We start from the raw sequence: 24,752 nt of genomic DNA, 5'->3' as shown, positions 1-24,752 counted from the left end.
TGCTCTTCAAGAATGGTTAAATGAAGTGACGAAGCAAAACGGATGAACTGTTCCCATCTATGGTGGTATAGTAATGCATGTGAGCATGTCTTCTTATAGTAAAATGAACCTAGTTACGTTAAAATTTGCTTTTGAATCTATGGAAACACGCAAGCTTCTTATTACGTATTTATAACACACACACACAAATGAAAAATACTTTATATCCCGTAAGTGTAATGCAGCTGTACTAAGCTCGCCATCCCATCAATGCCGTTCGTTGAGAGTAATTATAAAATGTTTATATAAAATAATCTGCCCTGGGCTAATCCTACCGAGGTACAACATAAAAGATGCCCCTTCGGCAACCATATTTTGCTACTTTGCCCATTTATTTTGTTATGCAGTTCATGCTACCTTGTTTTGACTACATATAAAATATCCATGGTTATTGTCGGCATCAAGGACCTCAACGCTTGGTCTTTCTTTCAGTCTTTATGGACAAAGAATATCGATGTCCAATCCATGCACGTCTGAATGAATTAATTTTAAAGCACTTTATAGCGCCAGAAAGAGGCGGCGTATAAAAGTAGAGAAGTGTATACTTCTCGGCAACGATGGCGCATAGGCATGGTTGATACGTCTCCTATTGGGGAACATTGGTAACAACATACATTAAATTCCGAACGCCGATGCATATCGCCAGGATTTTGTCGGGCCATATATAAAATTCACTTGTATAAGAATAACGCGTTTGGTTATTGGCACCTTTGAACCTAAAAGCGTTCGATCTGTAACCGTTGTCATTTGAACGCTAACCCTGAAATCCCGAACGCTGGCATAATGTGAACTAAATATTCCTGACATAAACTGTACTCCTCGCAGTCGTTGGTTCTTATAGTGGGCATGAGTGCAGACAATTGACAAGCTCGGTGCACCAACTTCAGCTAATGCGCATAAATTTAAAATTCCTTTGTGTTGTTCCTTCCCATATCGTTCATTGGTTCATATCCGTAATCACACCTTATCACTCGAATTCCAGCTTCGTATTTGCCCAATTCGCAGCTTACTGAACAATCGCACCATTCATTTTGTTTCGCACAAAAGCTTATTGCATTTTATACAATTTCAGCGTATCACCGTAACACCAATTCGAAATTACTGCTCAAGCTCTCAGCTCTTCACGTTAATACACATAGTTCCATACCTCAACAGTCACCAAGCTTTCATAGCGCAACTTTGCAAACAACTTAGTTCCTCACGAAATGATCGAGTAAGACGTCAACACAACTGATAACATCTGGAACCTCATTAAGATTGGCAGCCAAATATTATATAAACGTAATTCCGTCCATAGAAGAGATGTCACACTCGTCACTTCTTCAAAATTTAAAACTTTTAATTAAGAAATTCCTATGAAATAATGTATGGAAATAATTCCTGCCAATAGTGCTTCCTAAATTTTAGATATCTCACCACTAACATTGACTTGTCCCAAATCACCGTGTGTACTGTGTTATTATATAAAATAGCACCCGGAAGCAAACACTCGTTACCATCTAAACGCTCGGAGATTTCGTAATTTCATTCTTTGCTGAAAACCAAATTAAACCGTTCAATAAAAAGAGAAACACACACTTTTCGACATTTACCTGCAAATTGTATTTGAAATCGTTACGATTCAAAATACAAATTAGCAATTTAGATATTTCTTCTTTTTCTTAAAATTAAACACCACGGAATAATATAAATAAATTACGCTTCCATCTTTTCATCCGTATCCGCCTCTCCACCCTTCTCCTTTGACGGAACCGGATTTTCGACAGTCCCCTCCTCATTACCATCTGAAGATTTGCCGATCCACCAGAAAACTAATGAATTCTCGTAGATTTGTTCTTGTTTATTAGGCTCGCAGCCATCGGCATCTTTCGGGAAATGATACTGACCCGAACATGTAGCCAACATTGGCCGTGACGGATGGAAGCTCACACCATTACAACAGTCTTCGTGCAAACCAAACTATAATTTCAGGAGCAAATATAAGAATTTCAGTCCGCATGATATGAAATACAGACGAACTTACCGTAAAGTCCTCGGTATCGCTCTCCGATTTAAGATCCCAAATTCGCACCAATCCATCCGTATCACCACTCACTAACCACTTCTCACCTGGCGACAGATCAAAATAGATACGTTGATTTGTTTTGACAGTGCGCTGAAGTCGACGAATTGGTTTTGAAAAGTTTCTCATATCCCATTCGAGCAGTTTGTTGTCCTTTCGAGCGCCACTAAACAATGAGTCACCGTTTGCTGTAAATTTTAGGAATGTAACACCACCGGAATGTTCTTCCAGTGTTACTAGAGAACCAAGTTTAGGAGTACGTAAGTCATATAAGTTTATGGCGCTATTCCAAGAGCCGGTGGCAATTATATTGCTTTGTGTTTCGGAGACAGCAAAACAGGAACACGGTTGTTTGATTGGAATGACTGAGTATTCGCGTCCAGGACTGAAATCAAAATTTCATGATTGACAAAGTTGTTCAAATTTTAACAGAAGAAACAATAACTTACGATTTAGTATCAAATATCTTCAATGTCTTCTTATAACCGCCAATAATTTTCTCTGCATCGGAAGTGAACGTGACAGAAAAAGCAGCTTCTACTTCGTCGACATTATCGTAACCGCGATAGGAACCCCGCAAATCCCCAGTAAAACCATCCCAAAGTTGAATAGGGCAGTGTTGTCGTGACGAAATCCAACTATTAAAGAATCGCATTTAAATCCCTTTTTGTTTACCCTTAAACATAGCAAAAAAGAAAATTTGGAGTGAACCAACTAACCAACAAGTCTCCGGCATCGTGCTGTTCATAAACGGATACCAGCTGTAATCATAAACAGTTCCACCTTCTTTCACATGAATGACGGATTCCAACTGATCCAAAGGGCGATCAAACGAAACGGACTCCTTAGAGTACAATTCAGTTGCAAGATTGATAACATGCATTCCTGGAATATCAAATTTAATTTAAAACTTGTCTATCGGAACACTCTCAACATTCTGTCCTTACCATCCAGATTAACGGCCGTCAAAATGCATGTACCGTCTGGCGACCATAGGCATCCTCTCACATACTGCTGCTTCTCCCTAGTACTACTCCATGACATCCGGGACAGTTCCACGATTTTACCACTATCAAAGTGTGTGTTCTCGTCTACATACATTGTTTGACTCACTGGATCTTCATCTGTAATTTGTTCGTCTTTTGCCGGAACTTCGTCGTCTGGTTTCGCTTCAGCCATTTCTTGATCACCTTCTGAAGGTTGCTCTTGATCGTCATTAGTTGCGGATGTTGTGTCTTCCTTGACTTCGTTACTACTTTCTGGAGTCGGATCAACCATTTCTTCGTCTTTATTGATTGTAACATCATTTTTAAGCTCTTCGGTTTTACCTTTTTCCTTATCACATTTCTTTTCTTCACTCGTGCAATTTTCGCCTTTGTCATCTGGAATTTTCTCTTCGACTGAGTTTTCAATTGAGCCATTTGCAGTCGTTTTACTTGTATCTTCCTTTTGGGGAATTTCGATGTGTTTCTCATTTTCATTTGCCTCGTCAACTACTTTCACTTCTTTTGATGCTTCTTCGGAATTAGGAACTTCCTTGGGTTCTTCTTTTTCACTCGGTTTTTCTTTATGTTCTTCTGAATTTGAAGTAGCACACTTATCTGCTGGAATTACGGAATCCGTCGCATCTTTCTGTTCATCACTATCTTTTTGCTCAGTTTCCTTTACACCATTCATTTCCTCATCTTCAGTCGATTTTGTTTTTTCATCGATTTTCTCTTGACCTTTCTCTTCCAAATTTTCCGACGGGACCTTATTATCTGAAGATTCTTCAGTATTTTCCTTATTTTCAACAGGTTTTTCGATATCACTAGTTTCTTTAATGTCATTACTGTTTATTTTCACCTTGGCTTCATCGTTTTTATTGTTTTCTACGCTATTAATTGAATTTTCTTTATTTCCATCCGATGTTTCCTTGTCTTTGTCTTTAAAATCTTTCGTGCTTTCGCTATCATTCATCTCTACATCTTCCGCGTCCTTCTCACTTTTCGAAGTGGTCTCTGCATTGTTTTCTTTTTCAACATCTTCTTTTGTTTCCTCCTCAACCGGATCCTTTCCAACCTCACTTTTCACGTCATCCGCACTAGCGGCTTCCACTTTTTCTTCTTCTTTAGCTTCGGACATTTCCACGTCATCACTTGATTTTTCAGTCTCTCCTTCAGTTTTTTTGACATCAACCTCGCTTGCAGTCGCTTCAGGCTTAACCTCTTCCTTCTTATCTCCACTTGACTCTAATTTATCCTCAGTTTTCTTTACTTCGTCTTTCTTCTCGTCAGTATCATCTTTAGTATCGCTTTTCTTATCAGCTTCAGCTACCGTTCCAGTCTTACCCTCTCCACTAATATCGTCAGTCTCTTTTTTACTATCTTCAACTGTTTCTGTTTCTTCCTCTTCTTTAACGCCGTTCCCATTTCCATTTGTTGGAATATCTACGTCCATCTGTTCGACTTCTGGCTCTGCGACTACCTCGGCAGGCTTTTTCGCACTTTCAGAATCGTTTTTCGCGCCCTTTTTATCATCGACAATATCCTTAAGTGCAGATGCAGAGCCGTTCGTCTGTTTCTCAGCCTTGGTTGTTTCCATAGTGTCGATGTCCATTTCCACTGGCATTTCCTTTGTAACTACTTTAATCACATCATCATGTGATGTAGATATTCCTTTAATTCTTTCCTCTGCGAGAAAAAGAAGAATGAAAGATGAAATCTAATTTCAGTTGTAATAGCAAAAATAAATTAAATCTCTTCAATGGATGGTGCAAAGCCATTATTACAAAAAAAATGTAGGCAGACTTCTCATCAGAATTATATTCGGAATACACACATGACTACTTCGCACTACAGCGGTATGCCTGTGTCCTAAGGTGCGATATCAATGTTAACAAATATACATAGTATTCTGAGTTAACATTGCAGACAGTTTCTGATTGCAAATTTGGGGTTTGTCCTGTATTCTTGAAAACGTTATGAGAAGGTGACGAATCAAGTGTAGCTCCCAAAGCCTTCTCGGACACCACCTTGTCGGGATGGGCGAGCCTGTAGTAGTTTACTACCACCCTAAGGATGTCCAAAACTAATGAAGATAGAAGCGATGAATTGTAACTATCCAAGTAGTAAGGAGTCACAGATTTCGAATCCACCCCCGACTGAATAATCGATTGCGGCCGATGCACGGACTCGGGCTCGGCATATTCATATTCCCCCCACGGAGAAATTTGTACAAGACATGCTAAAGCCTGCACGCAGTGCCTACGGTGCGGTCAGCTAGAAAGGAGAGTACATCAATCGGCTTGACGAGAGAAACTGGAAATCTGATTATGACCGGCCTGTGGATGATACTGTTCTGTGTCTAATTCTTCCGAACGGGAGAGGAAAGCTCGTCAAAACGAAAATTCAGCCGAAAAGAAGGGCGCATTACAGGCTTACCTGCTAGAACCTTCTTCTCCGCGTCTATTAGGAAAAGCGGAAGAAAGGGAAACTCGTGATGTGGACGCTCCAGGTCTAATACCGCTATATGGAAACAGATCCATGCAGCCCGGACAACGTGAATCTGGAAGGGCTGTTAGCTGACGACAACGGAAGCGAAAGAAGGCGAATTTTCTCTGGAATGAGGACGTGAGGGTTGCTACACCAGAAAGTGTGGCGATATCCTGAGAAATCGTCCGCAAGAAAGCGGGATTTTCAGCGGAAGGAGAAAACAAGCTAGTGACCCCGGTGAGATCTACATTGAATGCAGCAGAATCTTCAGTTAGCGTTGGTTTTCACATTAGATGAACACTTATACCTACAAACATAAAGCTTAGTGAAATTAACCTGCAGCAGCATGCCAAAGCCTCTTCCTATCTACTGACAGTAAGGATTGCAAAGTTGCAGAACTATCCTTATATACTTCTGATACAAGAACCATGGGTTCGTTTGAACAAAATCTGTCGTATTGGATCAGTAAAAGGGACTAGGATGAGATATCCTCGAGACCGGAAGCCTGCGTCCTAATCTCAAAATTGTTGAAACAATTCTGCTCCCAGAACCTACTTGCCGTCAACTTACAATTTCCCGAAGTCAAAGCGATAAAATGGTTCCATGGTGAAACCGAGAGCGGCAAAGATTCAGGAAATCAACCATATAACTTCTGAATCGTCATTGTAAAAACAATGAGAATGGAACTCACAGCGTGAATATAAGAGCCTCGTAAAACATTGGAAGCGAGACTGCTTTAAAGCCCACTGTGAGAAACTAGAAGGAAGAGGCAGACCTCCAGGATGCGCAGACTCCATAAAAAGGAAGAGTCGTGCAAGTTGGACTCTCTTAGAAAACCAGATGGAAATTTTCACGAGCTCCAAAGTTAAGCCTATACAGATTCTCTTGGAAGTACACCACACGGAAAAACAGGTAGCAGAAGTGAGAGGGAGAGAATTGGCGCGCACAAAAGGGTCGCAGGGGGAATTGAAACATTGCGAGGGCTCTTGTTACCCATGAATAGGCGAGATTCACTATACTATCCTTTGAATACTTCAAAGCAGCTGGCATGAATGGCATCTATCCAATGATACTTTTTCAAAGAAGTTCATACAAATCATCATTTTTGCTTAAATATCTGGAGAGACTGATTGAGCGTCACATTCATGAGAAGACGCAAAGGTCGGTTACCAGCGTGGAAAGTCGTGTGAGTTTGGTCTTCACTCTTTAGTTCCAAAGATAGAGGACGCAACTCTGAAACGCGAGTACTGGGGTTTTCGTGGACATTAAGGGGGGTTGGACTGTGCGCCTTTCCAGTTCCGTCCCCACGTACTCGAGAAGTGCGATCAGACCCGAGTCTGCAAGGGACTCATCTGAAGTGGCTTCGGCCACGAAGCCTCACCGGATCTGGTACCATGGGAACCGGGACGGCCCTCTGAGAGCATATGCCCCAGGAGAATTTCTGGAGGATGTCTTCTTGGCCCGGTTATTTGCGGTTGGCCCCCTAGTGGGAGTTTCATGGTGGTTGTGGTTATGTCTACATCGCGGGCAGAGCTCTGTGGAGCTCAAGCATGGAGTTGCGCTGTACAACTTGGGCGCCGTACCCCTTAGTTGCGGCAGAGGTGTTAGATAGGCCTCGCATCCACTGGTATGAATGCTGAGCCTGCACTCAGTATAAACCAGGACCGCTGTGCTTGCATGGCGGGGCTCTGATTGTGGTCCCAAAATCAATCCGTGTTTGAAGAGGACCGTGGGATTATGCCTACACGGCAGGTACTCACGTTAAACCCCCAGGACTTTCTTGTGCGCCTTTCCAAAATTTCTGTAATGCCGCCAGATAGCATGGTGTTTATGAAATTTTAATTAAGTCCATCTATGCTATGCTAACGCATATGAGACCATCGCACCTCAACATCGGCCGTTGATTGCTGTCCTACGAATTAAGCCACCGATAAAACGGCGTGAGGAACGCACTGGCCCGCCGCGCATTAAATGGTGGCGATTTGGTGAGAAGAACGAAGAAGCGGTCTCACTCATACGAGATTGCCAACCATTACGAATGTGGAAAAATCATGGAACCAAATGAAAGACACAATCCACAAAGCGGCCTCTGCAACCCTCGGGGTCACCAAGCCGGGTAAGCGGTACATCAACCGAGATACTTGGCTTTGGAATGATGATGTTGAAATGAAGGTCCGTGAAAAGAAACGCCTCTACCACAAATTTCTCGACGATAAAACGCCTGCTAATTGGCAAATTTATAAGAATGCCAACCGGGAAGCAAAGAAAGCGGTCGCTGTCACCCGAGCGAACCATTTCAAAAATCTTTACGATAAACTGGACACTCGGGATGGCGAGAGAGACCTGTATCGACTTGCTAAAAGCCATGATGAACGCACACAGGATATCGAGCACTTTTGTTGTGTTAATGACAAGAACGGTACTTTGCTTACCAACCGTCGAGCCGCAACGGATAGATGGCGAGAATACTTCGAGCAGATTTCAACTGAAGAATTGGCTCATCCTCCACTTCCACAATCATTGCCGACATTTGAAGCAGTTCCACTAGTCAGCGCAACTGAAGTCGAGGAGGCAATAAAACAAATGAAATCGGGGAAAGCAACAGGACCTGACGACATCGCATCTGAGCTCTGGAAAGCGAAGAGCTGGGACCGAACACTGTGGCTCAGTGAGTTCTTTAACCGGGTTATTCAGGAAGGAAGAACACCATCTGACTGGCAAGAAAGTACCACTGTTCCAATATGGAAAAAGAAAGGTAGCCCAGCAGAATTTTCAAATTACCGTCCGATCCGGTTACTTTCCCATACCATGAAGATTTTTGAACGCATTCTTGACAACCGTATTCGCGAAATCGTTGAAATAACCGTGAATCAAGCCGGATTTGTCAAGAACTGCGGAACTACTGACGCAATACACGCTGCGCGGTTACTCATGGAGAAACACCGTGAGAAGCATCGCCCTCTTTACATTGCCTTTCTGGATCTAGAGAAAGCGTTTGACCGTGTACCACACGAACTCATCTGGTATGCTTTACGACAACACTTCGTGCCAGAAGAACTCGTGCGCTGGGTTCAATTGCTCTACCACGATCCGAAAAGTAAAGTTCGAAGTATGGCGGGTGTATCAAAACCGCTTCGTGTCTCTGTTGGAGTTCATCAAGGAAGTGCCCTCTCACCACTCCTCTTTGGCTTTGTTATGGACACCGTCACACGGGATATCCAACGTCCAGCGCCCTACACACTGCTTTATGCAGATGATGTTTTCCTAGCATCTGATAGCAAAAATGATCTCGAGCAACTTGTTCAAAAATGGAATGATCGCCTCATGCAACACGGTCTCAGATTGAGTTTAAACAAAACTGAATTTTTGACGACCGATCCCCATGAAACAGGCACAATCACTGTCAGCGGCAGTGATCTGCCCAGATCTGAGCGATTTAAATACCTCGGGTCAACGCTATCAGCCAATGGAGAGCTGCGTTATGAAATTGCTTCACGCATTAACGCAACCTGGATGAAGTGGCGTTCCACAACTGGTGTCCTTTGTGATCGACGTATCAACGAACGTCTCAAATCTAAAATTTACCGCAATGTTGTCCGTCCAGTCGCTCTCTATGGTTCTGAGTGTTCGCCGACCATAAAAGGCAATGAACGGCGTCTTGCGGTAATGGAGACGAAGATGCTACGTTGGACTAGTGGCGTCACACGTTTAGATCACATCCGAAATGAGGATATCCGCGATCGTTATGGGGTTGCATCGATCGTGGAAAAGTTGCGAGAGAGGCGTCTTCGATAGTATGGTCACGCAATTCGTGCAAACGAGAATTCACTTGCAAAGATTGGTCTGAACATCGAAGTCGATGGTAAACGACCAAAAGGCAGACCTAAGCAACGGTGGCTTGATACGCTGGATGGGGATTTGAAAGCCTCGAGATTGCACCCAGATCAGGCATTCGATAGAGCCAAATGGCGAAGCCGATCACGACGAGCCGACCCCGCTTGTGAACGGGACAAAGGCTGAAGAAAAAGAAGATGCTATGCTAACGCAGAGATTGCTGTGCTACAGAGGGTACCGATCGCTACCTAACAACAGAAGCAATGAAACGCTGTTCCCAAGGAGGTGCGCTATCGCCACTTCTATAGAGTATGTTGGTCGATCCTATACTATATATTGTTACTATTTACCCAGTGGTGGTTACCTGAAACGACTTCGGAGAAATCCAATCCGATCTTTCTCTACTGTTCTGCATCAAGTGTTCTTGGAGCGACCTACTCGTCGGACATCTTGGGAGAGTGTATTCCATTGCATAGCAGAGTCCGCAATGCAATTGTCGCCCTTCCTTAATGTGTGACCTATCCACTGCCACTTCCGCCTTTTAATCACAGTGCGTACGGGTGCCAGGCCTGTGCACCGACAAGTTCTTCCCTTGAGAGAGTGTCAAGCCAGCGTACGCAGACAGGTATTGACGATGGCTTGCAACTTTTGAGTATCAGTGGAGTTCAATTTCCATATATTACTTCCATATAGCAACACAAAATAGTCTCAACTTGATCTTGTTGTTCAGATAACTGCATTTCCAGATTTTAGACAGGAAAGGAAGCGAGATCTAGCACTATTAATGCGTCATGCAAAATCCAGTTTGATGCCACGATCGATAGAAACCTCGTTTCGTAGTTATACAAATTGATTGACGCATTTGATGCTCTGGCCATTGATGCAAGTAGGGAGAGTGCGATGACTCGTTTGACTGAAAACTTTGATTTTGTTCGTGCTTATTCTCAGTCCATCTCTACTTGCCTCTCTTTCCAAATCCAGAACCATTTGGCCAAAGTCCGTGAACCAGTAAGAAAACAAACAGATAACAGGAAAAAATAATATCGATGTCAGGATGCAGCCCTGGCGGACATCGCTTTGGACCTCAAAATCCTGCGAGATTTTGCCTCAGTACAGCGTGAAATTTTGCGCCATCATGGAATGCCCCTTCTGCGTGGAACACTGCAGATGCACTCCCTGTTCACGTTATCGAGAGCTTTCTCGAAATCTACAAAGAGCAGATGCACTGAATATCTAAACTCGAAATCTAAACCTAAAGTGTACGGTTTTGATGTGGTTAATGCAAGAGCGGAAACCAACCTGCTCTGTTGATCAAGTTTTCGAGATGTTCTTTAATGCGTTCCAGAATTATTTTAGCTATTATCTTTGCGACAGCAGGGAGCACACAGATACCCCTTCAATTGTCATACTCAAAACAGGTCCCCTTCTTTGGGATCTTGACGATCGTTCCCTTCTTCCACGGGGAAAAGTCTCGGATTCCCAAGATTTCTGTACCAGTGGACACAGTCAAGCCCAACGGATGTGATACTGTTAAGAACAGTGATGAAGTGTTCTTTCCACCTCTTCAATTGCTCGTCATCGTGGACGAGAAGTCGACCATTGACGTCCTTCACAGGACCATCGAAAGATTCGCGATCACATGCGAACTCTTTCACAATGCGGTATGCACTTCTGGAATCACTGCGTCCTGCGGGATTTTCAGCTTCCCTGATCAGCGCAACAGCAAATTCTCTCTTGTCACGGCGTACACTACGCTGAACTTCTCATGATTTCGCTCGGTATCGGAGTTCGAGCGTGTGACGCCCACCATCGCTCGCTGTGTTCAGTAGAGGCTTCAACTCGACTCACTACTATTTTAGTGCTAAATTTGCACATATAGACCCAAACTTATGTTGATGGCGTCGCTGTGCTAATTGTTGATCGATGCCTCGGAACGGTGTATAATAATATACAACGCGCCGTTGATTTAATTGACAGTTGGTTCGGCGTAGCTCTAATTTCATTACTCTCTTTATAGCCCTTGGATATATATATCCAAGGCACTACAATGAGAGCAGCCCACAGACTACTTCTATGGAGGACACAGAGCGTTAAAAGAGAAGAATTGGGCTTTTCCCTTGGGAAAATATGGAACGGTCTCTGGGTGATTGACAGGCGATTAAAGGACAGGCACATCGCAATCTGAGGGCGTTGAGTAGTCCTTTTATCACCTCGAAAATCGTTCAGGAATGTAGAAACTGATTGGATACCTTGTCACTGGTGTAGAGGAAAATGAAATCTTGGATGCCTTAGCAAAAGAAGGTTCAATTTCCACTATTCCGAGACCGAACAATTGAATTATCAGCAACATCGGCTAAGGCTGCTTTCAAAAACTGGGAACAAGTTTCCCATAATGACAGGTGGCAAAGCCTAAATGCTGCTAAATACGATTTTCCTATGAGAAGCTAACACACAAACTGTAAGTTTATCCAGTAGAAAACTAGGAAGACTTGCAGAAGTATTGTACGCATTCATACGTCCCATAATTCACTAGCTGGGCATATGCGCAGAATAGGAATTGTACAAGATGATACGCGTCCCTCCTGTAATGAGGAAGCGAAATCCCAGGAGAATTTACTATGTCAATGACAAAAAGTCCTACCGCTTTCGAGAAAACTGTGTTTCACAGACAGATTATCACAAATTAACCAACATTTAAGTACAGATCAAGCATAAAAGATAACATGCATGCAACTGCGCCTTTTTGCTAGCTAACAATGAATGTAAGCAATTCATTGGAGTACATTTTTGGATTTTTTGTCTTCACTGACCATCGTAATGTTTTATCTTGCTTCGGCGCTATCCAAACGTCATATTTCTATTGTGAAGTCCTTTCGCAATATAAGACTTCCAGATGCCAACGCCTTAGTGATATTCTCTGCGCAAAAATTCGTCTGCTTAATGATCAGTAGTGGCTTCTGCAAAGGGGCATCAACTCTGTCACCACTTGGTAATATGAAATTCATACTGATTCTGTGTAAGATAAATTTCACGGAGCATTTATGATCAAGAACCCAACCTTAGAGAATCAAAAAGCCCAACGTTAGGCCATTCAGCGGACAGAAATGCTTGAAATAATCACCGTCTTCAAGCCACGGTTTAACCCTTCACAGTAGTAGATTACTTACGATTCTCGTTAGCATAAAAATCAACATTGCTCACCTTCAAGGGGGCGTGACATCAGGAGCGAACTGGAACTAGAAACAGTGGTGGAAAACCTCAGCATAGTCGTCATTGACGCATGTGAGGCCAGCTGTCCGACTAAGACAGTTAAGTCATCAAGGGATGTACCATGGTAGAACAAGAACCTGGCCAGAATGAGAACAGAGGTACGAAAACTCTTCAACCGGGCAAAACAAACCGGAGACTGGCAGAGGTACAAAAATGCACTGACTGCGTATAGCAACGCGATCAGGAAAGCGAAACGGAACAGCTTCAGGGAATTGTATGAAGGGATCGAACAGATCACAGAAGCAACCGGGCTGTACAAGGCTGTAGCCAAAGACGGGGGAATATCCTCTGTCTGTTTGAAGAAGCAACATGGGACATTTACCGAGAATAAGGAGGACAGGTGTACCCTACACCTGCTTCTCAGAACTCATTTCCCGGGGTTCTACCCCACGGTGGCAGCAACATTCTGCCTGACACCTCAACAACGAATAAAAGGGGAAGAAAGAAGAACTGGAAACTAGCAAAAAAGATATGCTCAGAAGCTAGGCTGGTGGGCAGTGGGAATTTTTAAACCACTAAAATCTCCCGGAGTAGAGGGAATTTTCCCAGCACTAATCTGGGATACATACAAAGGGTATGGAGACGGGCAAAAGTGATCTTTATTCCGATAGCGGGTAAACCAACTAACCAATTTGCCTAACATCGTTCGTACTCAAAACGGTGGAGAAGGTCATAGACAACTATATTAGAACTAACGTAATCCCCTACATCACTGTCAACACACTTACCAGGCAGGACGGTCAACTGAAACTGCTCTGTATCAGCTGACAGATGTACTACGGGATGCCATAGGAACAAAAGAAATTGCACTGTGCGCGTTTCTGGATATCGAAGGAGCATTCGACAACATATCCCATACAAAGATAAAAGATGCCCTGAGCCGCAAAGAAGTGGGAAACACCCTAGCATTCTGGATGGGCAAAGTGCTAGAAAGCAGGCAAATAGAAGTACCGACAGGTACAAATTCTACTCTCAAAACCACCATAGTACCATTCACTAAGAGGCGTAGGCTTACCCACCTGAGAGCCATATAACATTACATGATATAGAGGTGAAACGAGAAACAGAGGTCAAATATTTGGGAATTACGCACAAGCCCCAAAGGCTGGCCTGTGTATCAGTGGGGAAATGAGGACATGCCCATTGGCATCCCTGGAGGTCCTTCTGGGATTAATCCCTCTCCATCTGCACATACAGATGCAGGCAAGGAGGGCAATATTCTGGATGGCGGGTAGTATGAGTGAGGCGGGGAGCTGCCTAAATCAAACGAAGATTGATATCCTTTCTAGGCGGTATCCCGAATTACTGATACCAAGAGATAACATGACAACGAAGTTTCACTTCGATAAGAAGTTTGAAATACGGTGGAGTAACAAGGCAAACTGGAAGAGCGTGGCTGCAACATACGGCTTAAAACAGAAATTGATTACTTGGTACACTGACGGATCCCTCACAACAAAGGGAGCGGGTGCCGCTGTCATTGGTGCAAGGAGAATGTACTTTGAGCCAATAGGCAGGTACAATAGCATTTTCCAGGCGTAAATATACGCCATAGACAAATGTGCCCCCTTTAATTTGCAAAGGAACTACAGGGGGCATAACATAGTTATTCTCACCGATAGCTAAGCAGCAGTCAAGGCACTTAGGTTCAACCAGTTGAACTCTAAACTGGTGTGGGAATGCCTTGAGAGACTGAATACATTCGGCTCGTCCAACACGGTCTGGATACTTTGGGTTCCAGGCCATGCTGGGTTGGAAGGCAACTAGGCAGCGGACGGAGTAGTCAAGAAGGGAGCAGCGACGCCTTTACACGGGCCAGAACCCTTCTGTGGAATCGGAAACGGTTTCATGGCTATGAATCTAAGAAATGAAGAGGAACGATTGAGGGAACTATACTGGGCGGTCCTATCAGGGATGGAGCAGTCCAGGATGCTTATAAGGGATTAAGACCCCATGCGCACAAAGGATTGCTTAAACCTCACCAAAAAGGACCTCCGCATCATAGTGGGAATTCTCACTGGTCATTTTCGGCTGAACTATCACCTAGGGAAGCTAGGGATATCTACGGACATTGCTTGCAGGTTTTGTGAGGAGGAGGACGAAACCTCTATACACGTCCTGGGGCAGTGTCCGGCACTTGTGCAAAGTAGGTCGAGGCATCTGAGAGAACACTTATACCAGATGCAAAGCTGAAAGATCTGGAAGTAGGGAACATACTAAATTTCCTGACGGTTATAGGCCTGCTTGAGATACTATGATCATAATCAGTAAAAGGGGCACAATAGTTCTTTAAGGACGCATTGCGACTTTTCCTTAACAGAATAATAATAATAGAATAAAAATCCAGTTTTGCATTCTGACCATTGAAATAGTGGAGATCTAGCGCAATTTTTCAATTCAATAGGAAATCCTGTCAGCTACCCAAGACCACACGTGAATTGTATTTTCATTTTTGGAAAAAATGGCTCATGCATTGCCATTGGATATAAAAATTGGGTTTTGATTTAATAACACAGAACTGAGAGTTAACGAAAGGGGAATCCTCAACGGGGTAGGCAAATATCTCCGGGTGCCGCAAACAACAGATATTAATTACCAGCACAAATATAGCCCAGGTAAACATTCACCGTGCAAAAGCTTCATCTGCAGCAGTTGCGAGGGCAATTTCTAAGGACAACATTCGAATAGTGCTAGTTGACAGAGACAATGAGAACAGAGGTCACAAAACTATTCAACAGGGCATTTACCGAGCTACGAAAACTTATTTATGAACAAGCAGCAGCAGATACAACCAGACTATACAATGTTGCAGCCAAGGTAGAAAAATCAAACTGGAAAAAGATGGGACAGAGGGCACAGTGTACCTACTTTTCAAAACTCCTTTACCGATTTCGATGCAATAATACTATATGATACCCCAATAATAGACAGAACGAAGAAAAAGGAAAATAACAATAACAAAGTGTACTCAAAAACTAGAGTAGAATGGGTACTGAAAACTGCGTCACTGGTCCAGAGAAAACATACTACGAACCATGGGTAAAATGAGCAGGATAGGCGATAGGCGAAATATACGCCATAGATAGGTTTGCTTTAACTTCCAAATGGAATATAGAGGACAAAATATTGCGATCCTAACCGGCAGCCAGGTGCATATCAAAGCCCTTAGGTCAACCAGACGAACTTGAGGCTTCTATATATGATTGTGATAAACCCTTATGTGGGGCAAGGCCCATCTACCGCAACTACATTACAGCAGCTTGCACTCCTCCAGGGTCTTATGCCACGCAGTTTCAGGGCAATCATCGCCCTTCTTTAATATGTGACCTATCCACTGCCATTTTCGCATTCTCATCAGCACACACGGGTATCTGGCCCGCACGGCGACGAAGTTCTTCATTAGTTTTTGTGTCAGGCACGTCATCAGGGTATGATAATACGCAAACATGAATTAATCAAAGCTTGTAAATTTTAAATAACAGGGAACAAGTTCTTTCCATGGACTACTTCCATATAAAAATACAGAAAGGGCATTAGCGCCGAACAGCCTCAACTTATGTCACTTCCGATATCGTCCAGGGCAGAGGCAACTCATCAGACGTTGGCTTATCTCTGCCCTAGGAGCAGTGGCATTTGCTCCCTTTTATAAATTGAAAAACAAAACATTTGTGTTGATTATAACCAAGAGAAGAACCGACTAGTAAGCATTCAGGTCTAAGCCCGCTGGAACCTCAACTTAATATTGCTGCTGAGAATATTGCATTTCCAGTGAATCCATCAAGCGCAGCAGAAACAACGCTTCCGCTCATTAATGCAAATAGGAATGCGGTGACCAATCAGACTGAGAACCTTGGTTTTGTTGGTGTTTATTTTCACTCTAACTTTTTTGCGCCCTTTTCCAGATCCAAGGCCATTTGGGCAAGGTCTTAGTGACTTGATGAGGGAGCGAACAGATGTCATCAGCGCAGTCGAGGTGTTGGAGGAATGACGGCATAGTCCATTGAATCGTTCCACATTTTCTAGCCAAGGCCGCATGATATCTGTCACCGATAACAAAAAGAAAACGTATTGGCGGCAAGACGGCAGATCCCGCTTTGGAGTTCACGCCGGTGTAAGCTTTCGCTGTAGAAGCTACATAGAGAAATTCCGCAGGTATACCGGCGCGGTTTTACTTTATTTGAGCGCGTCAAGAGCAAAGATAATTTAATTTCTGCCTGGAGGAACAGTCTGTATCCGCATGTTACTGTTGGTTGCCATATCATCTGTAACAGGTGGAACTTCACCCGATATTAGACGACTAGAATCGAAATCATTGCTATTTGCTTTACTCATCAGCGTAACGGTAGAATTCCTTTAGTCACGGCGTTCACGGTTATAAAACAACGTACCACCAAAGACAAGGCGATGAAAGTTGCAGAAACCTACAAACCATTCACCATTGTTGTTACATTCGCTAGGATCATACCTTTCCCATCATATATCCAAACAAGCTGTTGCCGTAACCCATCACCTCATTCAAATCACCCATTACAATGCAAATGCCACCTCCCGAAAGCCTCACCTGAACTGGGGGTAATGACTCATAGATAGCATCCTCCTCTATATCGGATATCTCCGCTAATAGTTAGCCCTGATGTTCCTTAAACTGTAAACTGAATCTTGCAGTCACGTTCCTACCAGAAACCGGTTCTCAGTTCAAGAGAGGAATCTTTACATTCCTTGAATTCGCACTCGAGTTAGAGAAAGGAGGATTCCGAAGGATCACGGTATCTTATCCATAAGGATGAGCGCATTCCAGGAAATAATCATTAGCCATTTTCGATAGCCAAAATCCCAGTCCCTATCCAAAGCGTGGTTGATGTTTTGGTAGCCGAAATTTACAAGTCGCAGCCTTTTATCCCTTTATCTTGTACGACAATCAAGGAATTCTTTGAGTGTATTCTTAAGAGCTAACAGGGCATGGTAACATAGTGAGGTTCAAATTTTCTGATTGATTTCACTACCTCGACCAAATTAGTAAGCCTGACTAGGCCCTGAAAAGTTCGAGGTCATATAAAGGCAGCAACATCACTATCGAGAGATTTCCACATCAAGAAAGATCGGCTAAGAATATCCAATTATTGGCGAAATTCGGTTCAAAACTGGAAAGTTTTGAATTCCCTACAAATGGAGACCTTCATTAGATACCAATGGTTGCACACTTGATGACAATGAATTCGCAGGCATGCTGAGTGTGTGAATTAATAAAAAAAGGAACCAAAAACTAGAAGCCATTTCAAGGTACCTGGTGTTGCGTTACAGGACATAATTCACAATTCACGATATGGCAAACAGTGTTTACACTGATTGGCCAGCTAGAAGTAGCTGGATTCTCCCTTAACATGAAAAAGACGTTTCTTCAAAGAGTCACCATCTAATGAAAACATCATTTGCCGAGTATGTAATTCAAGAATCAAAGGTTAATCTGGAGAAATGAAATTGATTCCTTCTGAGGATAGGTGTTTCCAAGACGAACTCTGGACTATAGAAGGGTAATTGACGAAGAGCTGACAAACTTGTCACTTATTCGCATTTCACGATGAAATGCTTTTGGACGAGAAACTGTCAATAAAAGCAGCGTGACATTGGCCCGCTTTATGGTTCCTGTTGAAGTTGACGACTATCAAGAACAAATGCTGCATCTTCACAAAGAAAGCAACATTTTCAACTGCCTCACTAATCAGTTAATTAAAGAAAAATAATAATGATGGAGTGATGACAGGGCAATGGGAACGAACATGCTTTTCGCATCTAATTCAATTGGAAACACAAAATTTCGTCAAACCTCCTACTCAAATGCGTAGCTCGCTAATTATATTTTGATTTCAATGCACTTGAGGAGCTCATGGCAAGCTCCCAGCAAAATTCCAAGGTAAAAATGGTACTCGTGATATTCACTTGTAGGCGTTAATTGAAAAAAATAAAGAAAATTGCAAATTCCAGAGAAAATCGCTTTAGTATTTTTCCTCTAAACTCCTCAGCTCTTATCCTGGTGCATGTTCTGCCGCGATTTCACCACTATGAAACGTTTCGTGAGCTAAGATTTCAAGGCGATTCTAGACTGCCTAGGTCAGGGAAGAGGCGGACAAAATTACACCAAGACAGGCATTGACATGCGTTCCGGCTCCATCTCATCATTTATTCGGTTCACATTCTCACAAGACCTTGCGAAACTTCCAAAAAGTCGCTAATCACCGCGACCCAGCCACACGGCAACGTATGCAAGCTGGCTCGAGATAGCGCCGAAAAAACTTTGCATATCAAGCTTATTTTTATGACAATGATTTTTTTTATCAGTTCTTCCCGAGCACACTACCTTCCGCGAAATTGTGTATACAGGGAGCTTGGCAATGTATTCTGCAGCCAGCGAAGCCACATGTCCACAAAAACGAAACGCAAATTAACGAATACACATTTGCCGGGTTGAACGTTACACCGGACCGGGGACCATCAGGTAAGCGCAGAAACAAAGTAAACTCACACGAAAATTGTCGGATCTTGCAATTATAATAACCACGACGTCGGCGGCCACTACCACGACTGCTGCAAGAGGTTTTCACGGACGACGGCTTCCTGTGAACCTTGGCGAGTGCGAGTACAAGAAACACTTAAGCGCACTATGTGCACACGATGAGGGAAGCAGCTGGAGCGGCGCAACCGAATCTCTGGCCCAACAACGCCGCACGGAATTCAACACAAGAGGAGCAACGACGCTTTCGTTTCTGTATCACTGCTGCAAAATGGGTGTGGATGACTTCATCCACACATTCCTCTGTCTAAAATATCTAAATGGAGGCCGGGGGCAGATGCCGGTCCGTGCACACAGGGGCCAATAAACTGCTACACAAAACACCAATTTCTCGAGTGTGTACTGGCGAAAATGTTAATGTCTGGCCACTTTCGCAAGGTTTCGCAGTCAGTGGAAGCGGACCTGATTCCGCGGGATCTTCAGTTCGTCGACGGGCAAAACCGGTATGCAGGCCAGTTTCGGGGTGCTTCCACTTCATCTGCCGTGCACCATCTTGCATTCTACTCTCATCGCAGCATCCATGCACTAACGGAACACTCAATGGTCGCGGAGCCCGGGGCACAATTCGATTTCCAAAAGCTCTCGCAACGCCGATGCAACCAAGTGGTCCGAAGCAGTCCAGCACAAGGAGCACCCACATTACCCGCAAAACAGGATACAAAGAATCCCCAAATTCCATCCCCCCGAAAACCCCATACTTTCGCACGACGGCGACGTGGTGGCACAACTCAAGTGATCAATAAAAGGGCCATCCCGTCCCGTCCATCGTCTGCAATCCCATTGCAGACAAATGAACGTCTGCCATTCAGGGAAAATTTTCTCGTCGGCCATTAAATGTAAATTTTCACAAAAATCTCTAAGATACAATGGTTCTACTCACCGTTCTTGATAGTATCGACAGCTTGCTCAACGATTGACATTGTTTTTTTGGCACTGACGAGTTTTTTGACGCGTAAAAAATGCAGATTTTTCGAAGCAGCGAAAAATTCACACCACCGCTGGGGACCGGCAAAAGTTCACCCATATGCTGGACGTAAACAAATCGCTGTCAGATTCGGCTCCGATACCCATTCAAGTGACTGCGGCGAATTGGATGAACCCAGTTCAGTGGCGGATATGCAGTGGAAAATTGAATGCGTGACGTTGATTTAGAGGAAGTTTAAGTGGCGCGAAAAGGTGTTCAGTTTAACGGTCGTGACGGTTACGTTTCGGAAAAATTGATTTTGGGGGAACCTCACGGTGAGTTTTTAGCATCGAATCGATTTACCTCGAGATAATAAAATGACGGGAAAACACGAAAACAACACTGATCATCGGAAAGTTAAGGTTTGATCGTTTTTCATCAGATATTTTTAAAATTTCAAGTAAACATTTGATAGGAAACTGCTTTTTTATTTGTAAACAATGTTCTCTACCTTTTTCACAGATTATCACTTGGCAGCAGTATATGAAAGATTCTGGATCCAGCAGTAGATAAACAGCAAATAATATAATAAACGAGGGCAGATCAAAATCTTAGAAGTTTCAAAACAACAAGGAAGTGTCTGAACGATTATCACGATGCAAGGTCGAAACTTGTGATAAGTATGTAGTTCTATGGATTATTCGGCTGAGTTCTGGTTCCCTACGATGTCTCTTTGGGAAGAGAAAGATGATCGAGCTGGATGAACTGCTGCAGAAAATTAAATCATTTTAATTGTAATAATTTGAATTAAAAAGGGAAGTAGAGAAGCCTTTGTAATAAGTGCCGATAAGGTTTGTGAGCTGCAAGATTTCCTTAGAAGATTACGCGTATTTTTCGGATTACCAGAGTGCAAAGAGATATGTAAACTGAAATTGACTATATTGAAGACTGTACTAAGGTACTTAGGTTCGCTGGAGCGTGTGACTCGCATTTCGGTGTCCACTATTCAGAGTTGTGTCGGTCTATTTCGCTGATTTACATATGTTACTTAACAGCTCCTAGATTGCTAATATTGACTTGCAGATATAGTAACGTAGAGGGCTACACCAACCCATGGTTTATTTTAATGCTAAAGGACGTTCTCTCAGCTAGCCAGGTCTGTATTCATTGTTAAAAGTATCTTGTTTGCTCTAATCTGGTTGATATAGAGCCGATTGCTTTCTATTTGCTTGGTGATAGGGAACTGATACTTGTGAAACTTAACTAGTAATCGTTGCAAAAAGATTCGCTAAAGCATAGCTGTTGGAGCCTTCACTATGCGGTAGACTGTAGATCGCAAATAGATCCTGAAGAAGCTTATTGATCCCGTTGGCATTTGAAGGGATGATCTTATACGCAGTATGAGCAGGGTGGTAGAAAGAAAGTCATATTTAGCTTTAAATAAATAACTGTCGTCATTCCTGCAACTTGTACTGCATTGTTATTCGGGACGCGCCAGTTCGCGCTTATCGTGTAAGTTATGACTAAATTTACAAATTGTATTGCTCTCGTAAGTCTCTAATGACGACCCACTTTTAGGGTAAAAATTTGTCTAGCTTGCAACAGAGAGTCTAACTCTTATTGACTAAAGTATCATTATTGGGGTGAAAGTTTAACTTAACTCGATGGTTTGAATCTGCTTAGGGCCGTGACTACGAATCTAGCCCTATAACTTAGGATGTTCCTGTTGCAATTTATCCTCAATTTGAAGATTCATTGTCAATTGATGAACTGTTGACTTAAGTAAGTAACTTGTGCTCCTCTCCCTATTGATTTAGAACTGCCTGGGTTAATGAATATGTGAAATGGTATGTGGTAAACGATCCCGAAATTTTCCAGTCTCTATCTGAGTCAGATTCCTTGTACTTTGCGTGTTTATTAAATTTATCATCAGGAATGGGTTCATTTTCTCCAATGGTTAAGCTCTACACGTGGATTGCAACTATGTCATCGTGTTTTAATTAGCGGAGCATTTCTTGCGATGCTGGGAGTCGGAGTTCGCAACCACTTGATGAAGGATCGGACCACTTGGGAAGCAACCGACTCCCTCTCTTGTAGTCCACGGACTCCTCTTTTTTGGGTTAACCACCCAAGTTTATAAAATAAGTAGTTGACTGACTGTTTCGTCCAGGGAAGAGGCACTTGCCGGCGGCCGATCACTCCCGGACCAGGTCTACGACCGTTGAAGTGGCATCGATCGTGGATCGCGCTCTGCGAAACCCATACTGCCGCTCCGATAGACCACCCGCTAGCTCGACGAACGAAAGCAGCCTATGATATACCACCCTCTCCAACATCTTCCCCATAGTGTCTAAAAGACAGATAGACCTATATGAAGAGTGTGCGCCACGTGGCTCTTGGGGCTTCCGTAGCAGAACCAACCTCTGCCTTTTCCACTGAGCGGGAAACAATCCTTCGACCATGCACGAATCAAATGTACTTTTGAACCATGCGGGCCTGATTTTAGTAGCCAACTTCAGCGCTTTGTTCGTAATCTCGGAGCCTTATTGTCCCCAATACGTCCACAGATCTCCCGTAATTCCTCCTCGGTCACCCCGATGATTTTGAAGACGTCCTGTTGGATGAGGTTCACTTTCTTCCTGCTGTGGGAAAAGGATTGCAATTATGTTGAACAAGAGCCGCGGGCACGTCACTTGGGGTGATTTTTGTCCACGAATCTTGTTCATTATAACCTTGTAAGTAGCGCCCTACGGATTCGATTTGCCTCAAGGCATAACTGCTTGTATCAATTCCGCTTACTTTCTCGTATTGGCTTCTTAAAGCTACTTCGAAGATCGTGGTATTCCTTCTCCGACTGCTGATGTTCTGGCTTCTTTCTGGTCCTTTCGCAAATTGTCCTCGCTCGCAGACGCGATGCTCTGAACAGCGAAATTTCTCTGTTCCATCAGTAATGTGGTTTTATATTGTGATAGAACTTGCGTCGCGGCATATTAAAACCGCATGCCTCAGTTACCCGTTGACATATGTGGCTCACTTTCTCCAGCGCCGTTCTTTTCGGGTCGTAACCTCCTTCTAAAGCCCGTAGAAATGTCTCTTCTTCGAAAGCTCCAGTGGACCACCTAGCTATCCTGGTTTTTCCGCTTCTGTTGCTCACTCGACTATCGCTTCCCCCGTGGCCGCTTTCGCTTCCCCATGGCCTGCTGGTTATTGTAGGGGTAGTGTTTACTCACCCGCCAGACCATCCCTCTCACCAACGAGATATTGAAGTAAGTCAGATCGATGATTGAGCCTAGCTTTCTGCCTCGGCAGGTAGGCACGCATCTAACGTTGGCTAGAACGATGTCCAGCTTCGCAAAGTTTTCAGGCAAGACTTCCCCATTCTAAGGCTCACACATTGAAATCGCTGGCAATAATTTTGGGGGTGTGGTCTCCAGCGTCCAAAACCAAGTCGTCTAGCACCTTCTCATGTTGCGGCTTTCTGCTAAGGTTGAATTGTTCGCAGCACAGATATCCCTTCGAAATGGGACCTCGTCTAGGTCTTTCCACTGGATTATTATCTGTTTCTTTCGAACTTTCACGTCTACTTGCTTATGTAGCATCGTTTCCACCTGACTCCCGATAGATTTGTTTAGCTCCAGCATCAGATCCCCCTTTTGCGTACACCTGATACGACTTACACTGCCGCCCAAGCCTGCCAACTTCGGATCGGCTTTGTCTTTCCGAAGGATATCAGCGTAGAACATATCTCCTTTCTTGGGAATAATTATTATTTCCGGACGAGTCCTTTTCTTCTCCTTCTGCCGCTTTTTGCCGCCCACCTTTGTCCATTCTTCTAGTTTACAAGCTGTAGGCTCATCCCCTTTTGTCAAACTTGGAGCCGTAATCGAAGAACTACCCGGAACTTTCCTCGGCTCTGCTTTCTTTGGCAAAGAGGCTTTTTTCTTCTTGGCCGCTTGTTGGGAACCAAGGGACTATGATTTAATTATATTTTAATGTACATATCCCCTCTATGGTATCAATGAATACAGATATAAATGCGCGTTACCCATATCTATATTCAAACGGTGCTCCTGAGGCTATTTTCCCATGAAGAAACTCTCGTAGAGGTCCAATTTGTTGTGTTTAGCTTCTTTGAACATTGTCACCCTCTCCATTTTATGGTCATGTCCCATAATGTGCTATGCGACTGCAGAATTGATTTGTATTTTTCTGTACCCTTTTACTAGTTCAAATTTCTTTAAATGTCCTTTAACCCGGGTGCTGATTAGTCGTTTGGTTTGTCCTATATATATACATGGGCAGTCTTCGCAGAACATCCTGTAGATGCCGCTTCATTCCTCCTGCTCCTTCGTGTTTTTTTCATTGTTTAATTTCGCAACGAGGCTGTAGGATCACACGCTCAAAACGCAATTAGGTAATGAAAAAGGCGAAGAGAAGCATGAGGAAACAAGCGACATTCATAGGATGTCTCACGAAGGCACGTAGCGTAAATCAAACGACTAGTCTGTACTTGGCTAAAGGGACATTTAAAGGAAGTGAGCTAGAATGGGACAGAAAAACACAAATCAATTGTGTAGTCGCACAACATATTGTGGGACATGA

At 43.4% G+C, this 24,752-nt stretch overlaps 1 protein-coding gene and 1 long non-coding RNA gene across 4 annotated transcripts; one reads left to right on the top strand and one right to left on the bottom strand.

The window, feature by feature from the left end:
- Positions 1–1,617: 1,617 nt before the first annotated feature.
- Positions 1,618–20,255, bottom strand: LOC119654943 (DNA ligase 1). Of its 3 annotated transcripts, none has more exons than XM_038060599.1 (6): positions 20,127–20,255; positions 3,049–4,773; positions 2,821–2,986; positions 2,551–2,739; positions 2,063–2,486; positions 1,618–1,998 (listed from the first exon to the last, which is right to left on the bottom strand). In XM_038060599.1, the coding sequence occupies exons 1-6, from the start codon at positions 20,164–20,166 to the stop codon at positions 1,735–1,737; spliced, it is 2,808 nt and encodes a 935-aa protein (XP_037916527.1). In that variant the 5' UTR covers positions 20,167–20,255; the 3' UTR covers positions 1,618–1,734. The 3 variants fall into 3 exon arrangements, with proteins under 3 accessions (XP_037916527.1, XP_037916529.1, XP_037916530.1); XM_038060601.1 differs by lacking the exon at positions 20,127–20,255 and adding an exon at positions 19,199–19,329; XM_038060602.1 differs by lacking the exon at positions 20,127–20,255 and adding an exon at positions 19,034–19,188.
- On the top strand, positions 19,942–20,880 carry LOC119654944. Its single transcript, XR_005249865.1, has 3 exons — positions 19,942–20,082; positions 20,139–20,572; positions 20,673–20,880. It is a non-coding gene; the product is annotated as an uncharacterized LOC119654944 (long non-coding RNA).
- Positions 20,881–24,752: the final 3,872 nt, after the last annotated feature.

This window comes from Hermetia illucens, chromosome 4, assembly GCF_905115235.1.
Source record: "Hermetia illucens chromosome 4, iHerIll2.2.curated.20191125, whole genome shotgun sequence".
In the NCBI taxonomy this organism is placed as follows: domain Eukaryota; kingdom Metazoa; phylum Arthropoda; class Insecta; order Diptera; family Stratiomyidae; genus Hermetia; species Hermetia illucens.
Note: the sequence above shows the minus strand (reverse complement) of the source record. Positions and strands in the feature narration are given on the sequence as shown.

Coding starts and splice junctions, on each gene's coding strand:
- LOC119654943 (XM_038060599.1), bottom strand. CDS start 20,166: ATGTCAATCGTTGAGCAAGCTGTCGATACTATCAAGAACG. Junction 2,740..2,820: donor ACGATGCCGGAGACTTGTTG/GTTAGTTGGTTC, acceptor ATTCTTTAATAG/TTGGATTTCGTCACGACAAC. Junction 1,999..2,062: donor GCGATACCGAGGACTTTACG/GTAAGTTCGTCT, acceptor CTGAAATTATAG/TTTGGTTTGCACGAAGACTG.